General features: G+C 44.3%; 1 protein-coding gene across 3 annotated transcripts in view; it reads right to left on the reverse strand.

The window, feature by feature from the left end:
• Window positions 1-8,436: 8,436 nt before the first annotated feature.
• PRKCB (protein kinase C beta) overlaps window positions 8,437-15,845 on the reverse strand; it is a 283,543-nt gene continuing 276,134 nt past the window's right edge. For 2 of the 3 annotated variants that reach the window (XM_054693795.1, XM_037507406.2), the window contains one exon: window positions 14,121-15,118. In XM_054693795.1, coding sequence (XP_054549770.1) covers window positions 14,960-15,118 — 159 coding nt within the window. In that variant the 3' untranslated portion in view covers window positions 14,121-14,959. Of the gene's footprint in view, window positions 9,080-14,120; window positions 15,119-15,845 lie in introns of those variants that run through there. The other variant, XM_054693796.1, reaches the window with a different exon arrangement.

Here is a 15,845-nt window from a genome sequence, read left to right on the forward strand (position 1 = left end):
AGATCCGTTGTTGGGCTGCAGGAGTCATGGTGATGATTCACTTTAGACAGGACAGGTACTCTCCAGATCAGGAAGTCTTAGTTTGGAACACTCACATTTTTTCCCTCCAGGAATGCTTCATGCGTTTACTGGCTTCTGAAATAATGAAAATAATATCTAACACATACATGAAATGTACTATATTCCAGCGGCTGTCTCCTTTGATCTTCCCAACAATCCTAAGGGAGAAGCTTCACCATGGCCCACCCTGTCTTCAGAGTAGGAAGGCATGGGAAGGTTAAGTAACTTTCCAAGGTTGTGCCTCTGCTACATGGTAAGCTGGATGTTGAACATTCCAGCTCTGGGTTCTCACTAGTACAGAGTAGTCTAGAGTCATTCTTTTGTGCTGACCTAGGTGAAGTTGACTGCAGATGCAGCAATGGAAGGGGAACATGGGCCAGGATGTCCATCTTCAGTACTCAGGGTCATGTTAGCTTAAATGTGGATGCCTGAGATCATGATTTAGAGAAGCAGTTGCCTAATTTTCCCTTGCCCTCAATACCTCCAGACTTGTCTCTAGTAGTCTAAGATGGCCCTACTTAGAACAGAAGATCCTGCTAGAGGCCATTGAATTCCGTGCTCCTGAATTCAGCCCCTGAGCCCAGCGGACAAAACCTATCCCCAGTGCTGGTACATTCTGCTCATCCTTGACAACCACAGGCACAGCCTTACCAACCTGACTGTACACATTTCCCAGATGTGCTGAGAATCCAATCAAGGTGACACATTCCTTTACTGAAGATGCTATGCACCTTTAAAAAAAAAAAAAACAAAACTGCCCCTTTTTGATAAACATAAAATCTCACTATGGCCAGAAAATTTCAATAAGCTCTCACCCCAGTGCCTGTGACTCTTTCTCTCTTGATTGAGAGACTTCTCCTTTTTCTACACAGCCCTTCCAGAGAGGATGTGGTCACGTTTTCCTTTCCGAAGTCTGTATTATAGAAACAAGACATCTTATTTTCCTTTTCTGGTTAAAAAACTTATATGATAATATTTGAAAATGTTGTTTCAAAATACGACTCACCCCTATTCCAAACCCTGGAAAATCACTGATCTATGAGTGATTCTTGTGGGTTTTTAAAAGAATATCTTTATCCAAATGGTAGGTTTTGAGATAATGCCTGACAACTGCTATCAAATGCTTAACATTTGGAAATAAATTCACAAAACACAGAAGATGAACAGATGGTCTGTGAGTTCTGTCCATTCTCTGTAGCTTTCCACCACTCTGCAGCAGCAGCCATAAAGAAACTAGAGCCAACCCCAGGTGGGTGTAATTCGAGGGGGAGGCAAGTTGTCCCCAGGCCTGAACCATACAAAGAAATGGCTGTCTTCCGGGGTCCTGCAGGAGGCTGCACCCACAGTGGGGAGGGTGTCTTTGCTCCTAGTTTCAGCTGGTGAGGGCAGAGCCAAGGACAAAGGTGTTTAAAGGTACTATGGTCTCCTGTCAGGTGGCCTTCTTAGTTTCTTCTCATTTTGTTTCCGGCGATGATTGGGAGTGAGAGTCCAACCTATGACTGCACCTGCTTGGTGGCACCCCCACATTGGAAGCCTGGGGCCCACCATCCCAGTTTAGTCAACTTACCAGTAGTTGGGTCAGAATCTAGGCTATGATCTGGTCCATACCAGGGGTACTTGTTTCTTGGGATGCTTAAGTAAAGCCCACACTGGATGAATAAGCACAATTGAAATTTGTCTTTTTATTGTTCTGTGGGCCAGAAGCCCAAAGTCAAGGTGTTGGCAGGGTTATCTTCTCTTCAGAGGGTCCAGGGGAAAATCTATTTCTTAACTTTTCCAGCTTCTGATAGCCATTGGCATTCCTTGGCTTGTGGTTGCATCCCTCTCTGCTCTGCCTTCAGGCACACTGTTGTTTCCTCTTGTGCATCTGTTATCTCCCTCCACCTCTCTCTTACAGGGAGTCTACCCTGGTAATCCAGGGTCATCTCTTCATCTCAAGATCCTCAATTTAATTATACCTGCAGACTACTTTTCCAAACAAGGTAATGTTTACAAATTCCAGGCTTAGCACTGAATATCTTGGGGTGGACCTTATTCCCTTATCCCCACACCCAAAGCCCAAATCTTATCCTGCTCCTACCTTTCATGTCTCTTCCCTTCAGAAAAGCCCCACAGCTCCTGATGGTCGCTAAAGACGCTGATGCTAGGATGGTTGAAAGAGCACTTGGCTGGGAATCAGTAAAACTAGTTTGACTGAATTAGTCTAAATCAGTTACTTTCTCTTCATTCCTTCTCTCATCTTTATGACAATGATCCAGGTAAAATACAAGCTCTTCCTCCCCCCTGCATGACAGCAATGGCCTCTGTTGGTCTTCTTGTTCTCCTTCTTGACCTTACAAACCATGTTCTCCAAAGTATATCAGGTCATGTCAATACTTTGCTTACAGTCTCTATGGGGAGGCAAAATAAAGGAGCTCCAAAGATGTCCACTCCTAATCCCTGAAACCTACTGATGTGTTACCGTGCATGGTAAAAGGGACTTTGCAGATGTGATCATGAGATAAGATTATCCTGGATTATCTGGGTGAGCCCAAGACAATCACAAAGGGAGCAGGAGTGTCACAGACAGAAAAGGAGATGTGACAAGGTAGCAGAGCTGGAGCAGTATGCTTTGAAGATGACAGGGGTCATGAACCAAGGAATGCAATCAGCTCTGGTAAGTGGAAAAGACAAGGAATCAGATATTCCCTTGAGCCTCCATGGGGAACCAACACTACTGATATTTTGACTTTAGCCCAGTGAGATTGATTCTGATGTCTAGTCTCTGGAACAATAAAATAATAAATTTGCTTTGCTTAAAACCACAAAGCTGGTGGCAACTTATAGTTTTGGAACAAGAAAATGATAAATTTGTGTGGTTTTAAACCACAAAGTTGGTGGCAATTTGTTATAGCAGCAATAGGAAACTAATACAGTGTCGAGGGGATTTTTACTGAACCTAGAACAAAGTCAAACCTCTCATTAAGATCTATGAATGCCTACATGATTTGGTCCCTGCCTCCCCTCTGCCTTCAGCTCCACCACATTGTCCAGGGCTTACCATTCTCCAATGAGAGGGTCTACTTTCTGGTCTTTGGCGGGCTACTCCCTGCCCTCACCCTTGCTGGCCCTTCTATCTGTAGTGCTTTTCTCTGGTCCTTACTGTTGAGCTCAATCTATCACCTTTTCTAAGAGTCCTTCTTTGAGTATTTGGGTGAAATAGCTAACAAGTCAACCAGCCCTGATCCTGTCCATCTCTATCCCACCACTCTGCTTTGTTTTCTACATAACACATATTGCTGTCTGCAATCATGTTATTCACCATATTTAATATGTTTCCTCCTAGAACATCAGTTGCATATGAACAGGGCCTATGTTCTGTTCCCCATCTATTTATGGCCATATCTGCAAACATGACATAAGCAAAGACTTGAAAAATACTTGCACCTGGAGATTTGCTTCCCATTGCTGCTTGTTGGAGTTCTTAAACCACCACACGAAGAAGTCTATGTTCTAGTTGGAATGTAAGAGGACACCTGTAGCAAAAACAAGTCATCCTAATGAGATTTCCCTACACCAATCAGTGAATGTGAATGACACCATCCAGATCACCTAGTTGTCAGCTTACCTAGCTGATTGATGATAAACAGACAAGTCCATGGAGACTTTGTCCTAAAGAGATTAAGGGAATAAATGAATAAAAGAAATAAAGCTTTAGGCCTAATAATTTTTCTCTGCAGTTATGGGCTTCCTGACATTGTCTCAGGCTCTGTAGCATAATAATAGTAATGAGAAACTCATGAAACTCATCTTCAAGCCCAGTTTTGAGCCATAATATGATAGAAGATGGGATTTGGAGGCATTTTTGACTTGTTCTTCTGTTCAATCAGACTTTGATAAAGATGGGACACATTCGTTGGACACAGTGCTAAGATCTCCCTTTCTCTTCGACACCCCAACCTATATTAAGTCTCTTGGAGGATACCCTGTACACCTATGGTAGACAGCTTGCGTTCTGGTTCCAGTACTCAATATGGCCTTACGCAATCCTTTCTCCTTAAGTGTGGGCTGGACCTAGCGACTTGCTTTTAATGAGAACACAGCAAAAATGATACAATATCACTCCTGTAATTAATTTAGAATATAATGGGATGTTCCTTTTACGAGCATTGCCACTATATTGCTTTGACAACTATTACACTTTGATGAAGCAAACTGCCATTTTGAAAATCCCGCATGGCAAGGAACTAAGGTTCTCAGTCCAACAGCTCATAAGGAATTGAAACCTGCCAACAACCATGTACATGAGCTTAGAAGTAGATTCTTCCCTTGTTGAGCCTTCAGATGAGATCAGTACCTGCTAATGTCTGATTGCACTTTATGAGGAACCTTGAGTCAGAGAACCCAGGTAAACTGTGCCTGGATTTCCAACCCACAGAAACTGAGCTACTAAATGTGTGTTTTCAAGCTGTTAGGATTGGAGGGAATTTGTTAACAGTGATTGACAAGTAATACAACCAACATGATATTTAGAAATTCTCCATGCATCTCAAACCACTGTAAGATTAGATCCCACATTTGAATATGAAGTCAAATCTTCAGAGAATAATCAACTTATTTTCTCAGCATTGTCCCATATGTATTTATTTCCCTCTTGGACTTTGTAAGGGATAGTGCCTAGAGAAGTGGTTGGAAACATCATCTATCATCTTTTGATCAAATGACACTTTAATATCACTCTGACATTTGGCCTGATTTGGACAGGCTATGTGCCAGGGCAACTAGCATGGTAGAACAAAATCTACATCGGCGGAAGTGTGGCTTAATCACTGAGCTTCTAGAATTCAAACCTTTGTTGTTTTGGGAAATCAGGATTTTGGAGTCAGCATTGCTTGTCTAGGAAGTGATGAGCAGTGGAATTCCATGTGGGTCAAAGCAGTTTCACATCAAAACAGTCCCAGATACAGAACCCAGGATATTTGGCTTTAGGGCTTTTAGAACCAGATATTGATAGGTGGGACTATATTGGGCGTCCTAGATTTGGTTCCCATGTGTCTTGCGTTGCATTTCTTCTTGACTTCCCCTGCATCCGGTTTATATGTGAGGTCAGAAAAAGAACTATGGCAGGAACATTATCTGAGAATTTCAGAATTTTGTCCTTATTGACTTGAAGAGCCTACACCATGATCTCTCCAGTTGGTTCAGTTATTCAATTGATAAACCTGAATCTTGGACTTGTGACCTTGTAAATTGAGATTACAGAGACAAGTGAGAAAACTCACCTCTGACGACCCAGGTGACATGACCTGGAGCAATCCAGGATGTTCCCAGCAATTTCTTTCCCATCTATTTTACGTCTTTGATGCCCTCTAAGTTCACGAAGGATACATTGATGGACTATGTGGTAGATACAAAATTGGCCACACATTTTTTTTTATCCCTATACCCATTTGCCTTTGCAGCATGATTCCACAGTGCCTCCCATCTGGAAGTGGAATCTATTTCTCCACCTCTTAAATTTGACTTACAGGAAAGCAGCAAACATGGCATAAGCAAAGTCTTGAAAAATACTGAGGCCTGGGGATTTGCTTCCTGTCACTGCTCACTAGAGTCCTTAAAACCCCTATATGAAGAAGTCTATGTTCTAGTTGGACTATTAGACAGCATGTGTAGCAAAAACAAGCAAACCCACTGAGCCTCCCCTATACCCGTCTGTCAAACATCATATGTGTGAATGAGGCCATCAGATCACCTAGTTGCCTGCTGACCTTCTAGTTGACTGAAACTACACAGGCAAGTCCATCAAATATAAGCCTAGATAACCAAGCCAGAAAATCTGCCTTTGTTAGTGAAGTAAATGTATTTTTTTAAAGACCGTAAGTTTTGAGGTGATTTGCTATTCAATATTAGATGATTGAGGTAGAATTGCATTTATGTTTTCACCCACTCATCTTTTTGGTGGATTTTTGAGATCCTGAAGGCAAAGTAAATCATTTAGAAGGTCAAGTTTAGGCCCTTGCCTTGGGTGATGAGCTTGGCAATGTTACAACAGGGACTTCTGGGGTCCAAGTGCAAGGTTAAGGGAGTCACTTCTTTAATTACTTCACAGAATCGGCCTGTCTCTCACACATCAATAACCTTATGGAATCTTTAGGGTAGCCCAAAATTTCCATCCCAGAGATTGCACCACTGTGGTTTCTTCCTAAGTATATTTCCTCCTTGTTCCAAGGAAAATTTTCCAGTTTTTGTTCAAAGAGCTGTCGTTTTTCAAGTCTCAGTTCATCTGGAGCTACCCTTTGCTCCAGAGAGGTAGTTCATGATACATAGGGTAGACAATCTCTAACTTGGCACCCAGAGGGCCGTGCCTCTCAGAATTCTCGCCTTTTATACTCCCCTCCCCTTGAGTGTGGGCTGGATTTATTGACTTGCTTGGAAAGAACAGAAAACAGCAATATGGTGGGAGGACACTTTTGAGACTGGGTTCCTTCTGAGGTTAGATGACTTCCAGATTAGGAAGTTTACTTGATCCATTTGCCTTGGGGGAAGCTAACTACCATGTCTAAAGACAGCCCTAGGGAGTTACTTATCTGGCAAAGAACTGAGGTTTCCAACAATCATGTGAGTAAACTTGGACGAGAGTCTCATCCCTTAACCCAACACCCTTCTCCCACCTTCACTTGTGTCTTCAGAGGTAACAACCCTGACCAACAGCTTGACTGCAACCTCATGAGAGGTATTACACTAGCCAAGCCTCATCTACATTCCTGCCCACAGACTCTGTTGGTGTTACAAGGTTTTAAAGTCATTTGTTACACAGCAATACATAACTAAAACAACTTAGGTCTGGCCAATCAAAGCACCTCACCCACCTCTCCTTTTCACCCCAGACACAGAGCTTGGTTCAGAAATGTACATGTGATCAGACTGAGCCAGTCAGAGTAAACTGCAGAAGTAGAAAAGGGGTCCCCAGCCTTCTAACTGGACATACTCCTAAGAAGATGAAACACCAGGACTTCTGCAGTCATCTGGCCCCCATGAGTGGAAAGTTCAGGACTATCTGTGGTCTCTATATCCCCAGCACCCAGAACTGCCTGGTTCGGAGGAGGTACTCAATATCTATGAATTGGGTTTATATCCAAAAGAGGACGAAAACATAAGTGGCTGGCATGAAATGGAGAGAAAGCTGCAGTAACAACAGCCATATCTTCTATGCTATCATCTTAAATGGAACATGTCATTGAATAGCTATAGAAACTCACATATTTTTGTTTTCTAAATGTTAGGCACAGAATAGAATTTCTTCAAGTTTAAATTGACTTTACCCAATTTAAACTGGCAGAGTTTCTAAAATTCTACAAAGAGTGCACCAAGATCAATGGGCTCATTGTATCTGGGCACCTTCCAAGGAGGAAGGAGATGAATAAACTCTGTGGAGTCATAATGTACTTGGGTGACGGGTTTGCTCTTTTCTGCTACCAAATGGTCTCAGCAGTTACAAAGGCATGTGCTATAGATGGGATTACTACATCTTTCAAAATGGAAATAGAAGCATGATTTCATTCAGAAAAGAAGGTACCAGGCTGACACCCAGTGATTCAGTAATGTGCCACTCTGATCTCATAGTGAGCGGTGCTCCTTATCATGCCAACAGGTTTTTAAAGTGATTTCCCTTCCTCTTCTGGCCTCCTTAGACAGGTATAGCTGTTGAGAGAAAGGCAAACACCTTTCTTTTTTTTTTATTTCTGGCAGATGATAAACTAGAAGAAAAATAGTGAAAGGTAAGAAGTAGTTTTGCAAATTGTGATATCTTCATAGACTAGAGAAAAATGGTGTCTCTGTAATGACACCAGACTCCTTGCTGACTTTTGTCATGATAGAAATAAAATTTTTGGTAAGTACTTTGTGGTTGGGGATTTAATAGACATGAGTCATTTTGACTGGAAGGCTGAGTAGACACCCTGATTATGAGCATAGGAAAATAAGGAGGTCAGGAAAATGTCATTTGTAAATGGTAAAAGTCTCAACTGCAAATGACTACAGCAGCCAGAAAAGTGGATGGAGAGTGTAGTACAATAGGGGTGGTGGTGACTGTGGCAAAATGAGAGCACAGATTGCTTTCAAAGGAGACAACCATTTCTCAGTTCTGTTGATTTATTTCCACGTGGGATGTAGACTGAGTGTTGCCAGTCTCCTGATTTTTTTTCCAAATGAATCCTGAAGTCCAGAAATTTACATTAAATATCCCATGTTGTAATGTTGACAATGATTTTAATTAAGTAAAATTTTGTGCATGTGAAACTAATTTCATCTACTGGCTACCTTGGCCTATGGCTTTCCAGTCTGTCATCTTTACCCCAGACTATTTAAAAGCAAACATATCAACGAAAGAGTTTGCATATATTAACTTAGTTTAATCATATCAATTCTTAAACAAAAAATTTCCTCCAAGAGACAACAGTTCACAGTAACTGCAAAGCTTACTCACAATTTTTAAAAATATCAGTCATGCTTAGCATTCAAAGAAGATATTGTAGATAACTGTAAAAACTTTTACCAGGAACATCAGCTTCTGACTTTAAAAATTACAAATACTGAAGCATTTTGGTATCAGACACAGTAGTTTTGACATCGTCTGTTCATTTGATGAGTTTCTGGAAGTCTGGAAAATTGTACCTCTATAATTGGATAAAGCGCTTACTCTAAACTAAACAGTTTCAAATGTAGAAAACAAACTAGCAAGCTACACATACAAAGGAAAGCCCTCAAGGACAAGCTCCCCACATGTGGAATGCCAGCATATGCACCATGAATCCCGGAAGACTAGAATTGATACATACACTCGCCCGAAGTCTTGCACTCCGGGCGCAACAATGCAGTTTGCATTCACCTACACATTAATGACAAACTCTGGGTTAGTATAGGAGAAGCCAGCAAATTCATTTTGGTCCAAGTTCATGATGAAGAGTTTATCAGTAGGTGTGAGTTCCACAGGCTGTCTGGTGAACTCTTTGTCGAAGTTGGAGGTGTCTCGCTTGTCTCTCTGCCAAATGGAAAGCAAACACATTAACACAGCATAAGAAGGAAATATGACCGAGACATGCCAGTTACTGGGCAGTGGAGGACGTCCCGTGGGTGGGTCAGAAAGAGCCCTGTGCTGAGTGGTTTTAGCAGCAGCATCGCACAACCTCTCACCTAGCTCTCACTTCACATTGTTATGTCTCCTTCAGGAAAGAAAAGCTGGTGGAAATGTTCTCAGAAGGGAAATGAGACATTGAATGTCTGAGGATTTCCATAACATGATGTGTGTGTGTGTGTGTGTGTGTGTGTGTTCTGTTTTCTTTGGCTCTGAGATGGATTGACTAGGGAACTACTTCTTACCATGTACCATGTCATGGAATTAGTCATTGGGTAGAGAGTCCCAGAGAAAACTCCCCAATGGCAACCCCTAGCAGCTAGGAGGCCCTTTTCTTTAAAAGGGAGGGCAGCAGCACAGCCACTCAGTTACAGAAAGACAGAGTGTGGGGTGGAGAAATCACTTCACTGCTTAAACAGGAGCTGACTGACCACTGTCCACCCCACATGTCCAGGTACAAACCAGGCTATAAAGGGATGCACAGAAAGCCACCCACAGACTGGAATTGGGGTCTTCATCTGCCAAAGGTTCTCTCCAAGATGCTTATAGCATGTATCTGGTCAACAGACTAAAAAGAAACTTAAAGCTTAAAGGAAGGTCTGCAAGGGCAGCTTTAAACCAAACAAGACAAAAATGCTATTCTCCTAGTTAGTTTGGCATTTCTTTTCTGGGGAAAGAGCATTAACCCCAGTTTACTAACTATAGTCCAGGGCAAGTTTTACCAGGGACTGTCACAGTGGGGGCAAATGAAAAGATCTCACATCTTTGCATTCACCTCTCCAGGGGTCTCATCAGCCCCATCAGCCACCTGGGGGGTTGGCAGGGCTGGAGTCTTTACCCCCAGCCCCATGGTTTGACATATGAGGAAACTGAGGCACAAGAAGGTAACGTGACTAGCCCAAGGTTGCAGGGGGATTAGGGTTATTATCTGATCTAGTGCCTCATCTCAGTCCCTCTGACTAAAGGGACAGTCTCATGGCTGGTTTATCACAGGACAAACAAGGAGAACCCGTAGGTCTCACTGGCCCCAGGCAGGTGGCCTGGCTGAAGCCAAGGCAGTGTCAGATTATAAAGAGGGGAGGGTCAGTGAGGATTGGGGACTCACTCGAGTCATGCCAAGCCTTCCATGCATTGGGATCAGCCCCTAATGGACAAGGACCAATAAGGAGTTTTCATTGCTGAGTTCATTCCTGAGTGTAAAACACAAACCAACCAAAAAAACAAAACAAAAAAAAAACCATACAAGAATTCCTTCTTTTTGGCTGCTCCCCTGAGATGGGCAAAATGTCCCCATGGAGTTCCCCACTTACTCACGAGGTGTGCAGGGAGTGCAGGAGTGAGGGGACCTCAGGAATGTACTTCAGGGTGGCCAGAGTGGGGGGTTGGGCAGCAGACACTGAGGGAACTGTTTTCTGGATGGCAGGCCAGCGGCCACGTCCCACCCATTCTGCTTTGCCTGGTCCTGCTCCCTGTCAGTCTGTCCCATGCCACCCCAGGCACTGAAGGTGTGACTTCCCAAGTCCAGAGCAGCACAAATGCCACCCCGCCCCCACGAACATGGCCTGTGCAGCCTCTCCTGGCCCCACGAGCCATACTTCAGCATCCTTTTAATTGCCTTCTTTGCGCTTGCTGCTATCATTTTATCAACCAGCTCTCTCCAGGAGAACAGGGTCGTTGGCTATTTCTTCACTACTGTATTTTCAGTGCTAAGAATAGCGGTGAGCACTCAGCAGGGAGTCCACAATTACTTGCTGAATGAATGAATCAGTAAGTGAAGACCTGACTACAGATAAGCTGCTTCACTTTTCCAACTTACAGCTGCCCCCAAGCCAGAGACCTCACTCTGTAGCAGAACAATGGGATTTGTTGCCACAGATCCTAAGGGCCTCTCATGAGAACAGCAGCCACTGCCCATTTTGATTCTCAGTGTGGATGAACTGTGATAGGTTTGAGAGTGCCAGGGCTGTGTGTCGGTCCTGGGTCTGTCTGGCCTAGAAGGTGGGCTGCTGCTTCCTCGTAGGTCGCCCTTAGTATCATCGACCCCCTGTAGCCCTCTCTGCCCCTGGGTATCTAGCTGAGACCCCTTTCCCACCAGCTCCAACTTTGTAAGCCCTCCCCCATTTGTTGTGCTGGTGAGGGGCTAGTCATGCTTAAAATAGTCAGAGCCCAAATAGGGCTTGTGATCATGACGCTGGTCCTGCAGTGGGACCCCCCAGCAACAGCCCTGAACTTTATCTTAGAAGTTGGGAGAGACTGGGCTCTGTTGGCACAATTGCTTTTTCTTGGGTCAACAGCATCTGAAGTCACGTGAGACTGCTAGCACTCATCCAAAGGGGGGTATTTATCCCACCGGCCTCCTATTGATTCTCCAAGGTCATTACGGCCACGACCTTATGTTTTCATCGGAGAGGAGAAAGTTAGTGAGGAGGCTGAGCATGAAAGGAGGGATTGCTGGTAGACCATGGGTAACATGGAGTGTGGGTAGGTTGCTTTGGAGTTTCTTCTTCAGTTTCTTTTTAAAAAAACTTCTCCTTTAAGTTCATTTGGAAAGTTCAACTTTTCTCAACAGAGGAGAAAAGGCAGACTGTGTGAGGTGGGAGTGGAGGGTAGGGGGAGCAGTGTGCTAGAAGAGCAGTGTCTCCCTGGGGGTCAGAAAGGGTCATCCCTGTAGATTTCCAAGTGATAGACCACAAGAAGTGAGAGTTAGGACTCAGAACCAAGCTGTAACCTCTCTCTGTGAACTCGAAACCTCTCTCTGTGTAGGCATCTGTCGCTATGCAAATCTTGGTGACTGTGGCCTGTTCAAACATGGGCACTGCCCTTGGCCTTCCAGAAGGAGGCCGATCCAGCTACCGTCTATCCTGCTGCTCTCCCTCCCCACCCATCAATCTATACAATTGTCTCAGAAATCCAGATCAAGAGGGCTCAGCTGCTCCTTCTCCTTCAGCCTCAAACTGTTGTCTACAGAGAGAAAAAAGAACTCCAAAGAAACCTTCCCAGACTAATTCCAAAGCTAGTTATTTCTGGGTCACATTGTGCTTTTAAGTCCTTGTTGCATGGCTGTTTCATGACTGGGTTGCATATCTATGGTTGTCCACTAGGCTTCTGGCACCCAGCATAGGGCCTGGTATAGAGTAGGTGCTCAATACAGCTCAATGCTGGTTGGATGAATGAGTGGAGGATGAAACACATGGATGATCTCAAAAATAAATGAAAATTCCTTCTTCCTGGATAAATTTGCTAAGTATCCTCCACAGGTTATACACATCAAAAGCTCTGTTTCCCAGTTTCCTCTGCACTTGAAATGACAATAGAAAAGGAAACTGCAGGAACTCTTACTCCTGATCCCTTACTTCCACACAAGGCTTCCCTGACCAGCCCTCAGCAAAGTGTGTGTGGGGGGAATACTTTGGCTTGAGTACCTATTTCTGCAAACTATTAAATTTTTGAAAAATAATGGCAGCAATTTGGAAAATGTAGAGTGCAGTGGATATATACAGTATATCACCTATCTATCTATCTATCTATCTATCTATCTATCTATCTATCTATCTATCTATCTTGTATTTATTTATCGTACATTGTTCTCTAAAGTTGTCTAAAATCATCCGTCAAGGGCCCAGTGTTTCTCCATGGTTTTATGTTCCTGAAAGCACATTTAAGGAAAGGCCTGGTGACCCAATAGCCAGAGGAAATGCCTCAAGTAACCCGCCTGTGGGTGGACCTGGCTCAGAGGTGGCAACCACTGGGAGCCAAGGACTGAGGGCTGGCACCCACATTGGCTGACCTTGGGCAAGTCACTTCCCTTTGCCATAGGCCAGTTTCCCCAACGAGGTGAGGGGTTTCGCCCTGCTTCCCTCCCTATCTAGCCTCCTAGGACTGTCCGCTAGGACATCAGCTTTGCCACCTCTCAGGTCCAGACTGCTGCCACAATGGTGGCAGCGGTGGTCCCAAAGCCGGAAACAAGGAGAAGTGAGGGAGCAGAAAGGGAAGAATGGCAGGGGCCTCTGCAAGGCAGAAATCCAAATTGTGGTTTTCTTAAAGATGAGCAATCTTACTTCAAGGACAATTGTCACTTTTTTAAAGTCCCCTTGATGGTCTCTTGGAAGCCTGGAGCTTCCTGAAATCACTCCACTTGTGATAAGAATTCTCTAGGGCTTCACAAGAAGAGCAGGAGGCAGCAGGCAGGAGGGGAGACACCTGCATGCTCCTCTGCTCAGACTAAGCAAAGAGGGTTCCTCCCACCAAGAGGCTTTCTTGGGCTTCCAGGGCCTCAGAAAACTGCCCACTTGGAAGAGTATTTAGTGCAAGCTGGGAGGAGTAGCAATGTTGACAAGGAATTCAAGAGCCCCAGTTGACCCCTAGCCTTGACCCTTAGCCTGGACCGTGGTGGGAATGTGGCATCGAGGTCTGAGGTGACTCAGGCCTCCCCAGCTCACCCCACCCAGGACAGACCACCACGAGAGCCTCGCTGACTGCTGAGCCAGAGGCCAATATTAAGCTCTGTGTTTAGTTCCTTTTTGTCCTGAAGCCTCGGGAGGCCCCACTTTGTAGTTTGGGTCCACATTTTTCAAAGAGAGCCGTTTTCCTTGAAATAGCATTTCTTCTTCTTTTTTTTTTTTATTGTCTCTTGGTGCTAGAAGAAAAATGGCATATAACAGATATCCAGATACAAATAAACATTTCCACAAACATCTTGCAAAACAACATCACAATGAGGAATACAACCGTGTATGTTCCAAGAAATGGTGTCTTTCTCCGAGCACTTAAACAGCTTCCCAAAGCCAGCAACAAACCTAGACCCTGCCCAACTACATGGGCGTGGGGCGGCAGGCGCCATCTCTTCTTGGCAAATCAAAGGTCACCATGGTTAATAACATATGGACACATATTTCAAAGCATGTGTAACAACATGGTTTTTTTTTTCTTTTCTTTTCCTTTTTTTTTGGCATTTGAACAACAGAAATAAAACCCCAAAGCAAATTAAATTTGAAATGTTAATGTAAAACCATGGTCCTTTTGGACCTCCCTAGAGTGACTGTGTGTGCCAAATGCCCTTTGCACATAGTTTGGGGATGAAGGTGACCAGGGAGCAGTTGTCTCTGAAATTTACAGCATTGAGAGCACCCAAGCTGGTTGCCTTTCGACCCTTTGAAGAGCATTTAGATGGAAGCTGGTTAAAAGCTCACTCTTGGAATTTAGAAAGGGCTTAGATAATCTTCTTAACTTTGAGTTTTTTTGGAAAAAAATAAAATCTTATTTTTAGTATGTTCTTTTCAAGTCTCGTGGTACCTCCAAACCGGGCACAACAGGGGAATTCCCTGTAAGTCAAAGCAACCACATACTTGGGCGCAAGCCAAGCTCTGGGTCAGGGAGTGGAGGAACGCTGTAGCATCTGGCTATCTACTCATTTGGTAGGAAGAATCTACAGTGGCTGGTGGGAGTGAGAAAATGTGTAAAAATGGCAGTGCAGGGGGGAAAGGGAAAGAAAGCAGGCATTTTCTGTTCCCGCTGATCTACTGAGCTGACATGCTGGGGCCAAGAAATTGTGAGAGGACTCTGATCATGTGTTCATGACACAGCCACATTTTTGACAAGCCATGTGTGTAGTCCCATCTCATAGAGATGCACCAAACTACCTGAGGACATTTGGGTTCTGAAACACGGTCACTCTAGTCTCATCAGCAAAGAAAACATGAATGCAACTTTGCAATGAAAACAAAAAGTCACCACAATAGCCGTTGAGCTTGAATGACAAAAATGAAGAACGGAGATCTACACAGCTACTTAGCTCTTGACTTCAGGTTTTAAAAATTCAGAGTTAACAAAGGAAAATCCTTCGAATTCTGATTGGTCAATATTCCTGATGACTTCCTGGTCAGGAGGTGTTAGGACTGGTGGATGGCGGGTGAAAAATCGGTCGAAGTTTTCAGCATTTCGCCCACACTATGAGAGGGGAAGAAAAGAACTTGTGGTGGGTGGAAAACAAAATAAAACAAAACCAGAACCAAAACAAAACAGAACAGAACCAAACAAAACTGGGTGTGGTTTCCTCCAATCCCTTCCTTGCCACTACCTCTGCGAGGCTGTTTCAATGATCAGAAATGAGAGCAACATAAAATGCAAAATTCTCATGACCTTTGGCACATGACCTTGGGTTCCCGACTTCCGGTTCCTGTAGCTTGTGAGCTGCCCCTGGCGACCTCTGGGCAGTCGGGAGCTACATGGCAAAGGCATGAGATGGTGGGGCTGGTGGCATGTGCATGTTCCCTCACCCCGCCCCACCCCGCGGAGACCACCAGGCTCCTCTGTCGGAAGAGGTGGGGTTCCAGAACCTGAGTGTTTCCATGTCAAGGTGCAAAGTAATGGCTGGTTGATACATCACCTGGATGGGGAGACCACAATCTAGCAGGCGATCCCTCCAAGTCTGTCCTCTGGCTCTCCATCAGGAACCACTGATGTTCTCCAGCTCAGTGGAATACAGAAATGCACAAACCCATCAACGGAGAGCGATCCCAAGACCCGAGTTTGGTGTCTGCGATACCTGGGCAGCCGGAGCCCAGAACCACAGCCAGAGAGTCACAGACCCTTAAATTACAAGGTGCCAGGAAATCTCTCTCCAGATGGGAAAGAGGGGCGCGTGATGAAACATGAAACCAGTGCTGGGTGAGGC

Source organism: Talpa occidentalis, unplaced genomic scaffold (assembly GCF_014898055.3).
Source record: "Talpa occidentalis isolate TD23 unplaced genomic scaffold, MPIMG_talOcc4v2.1 talOcc4.12, whole genome shotgun sequence".
In the NCBI taxonomy this organism is placed as follows: domain Eukaryota; kingdom Metazoa; phylum Chordata; class Mammalia; order Eulipotyphla; family Talpidae; genus Talpa; species Talpa occidentalis.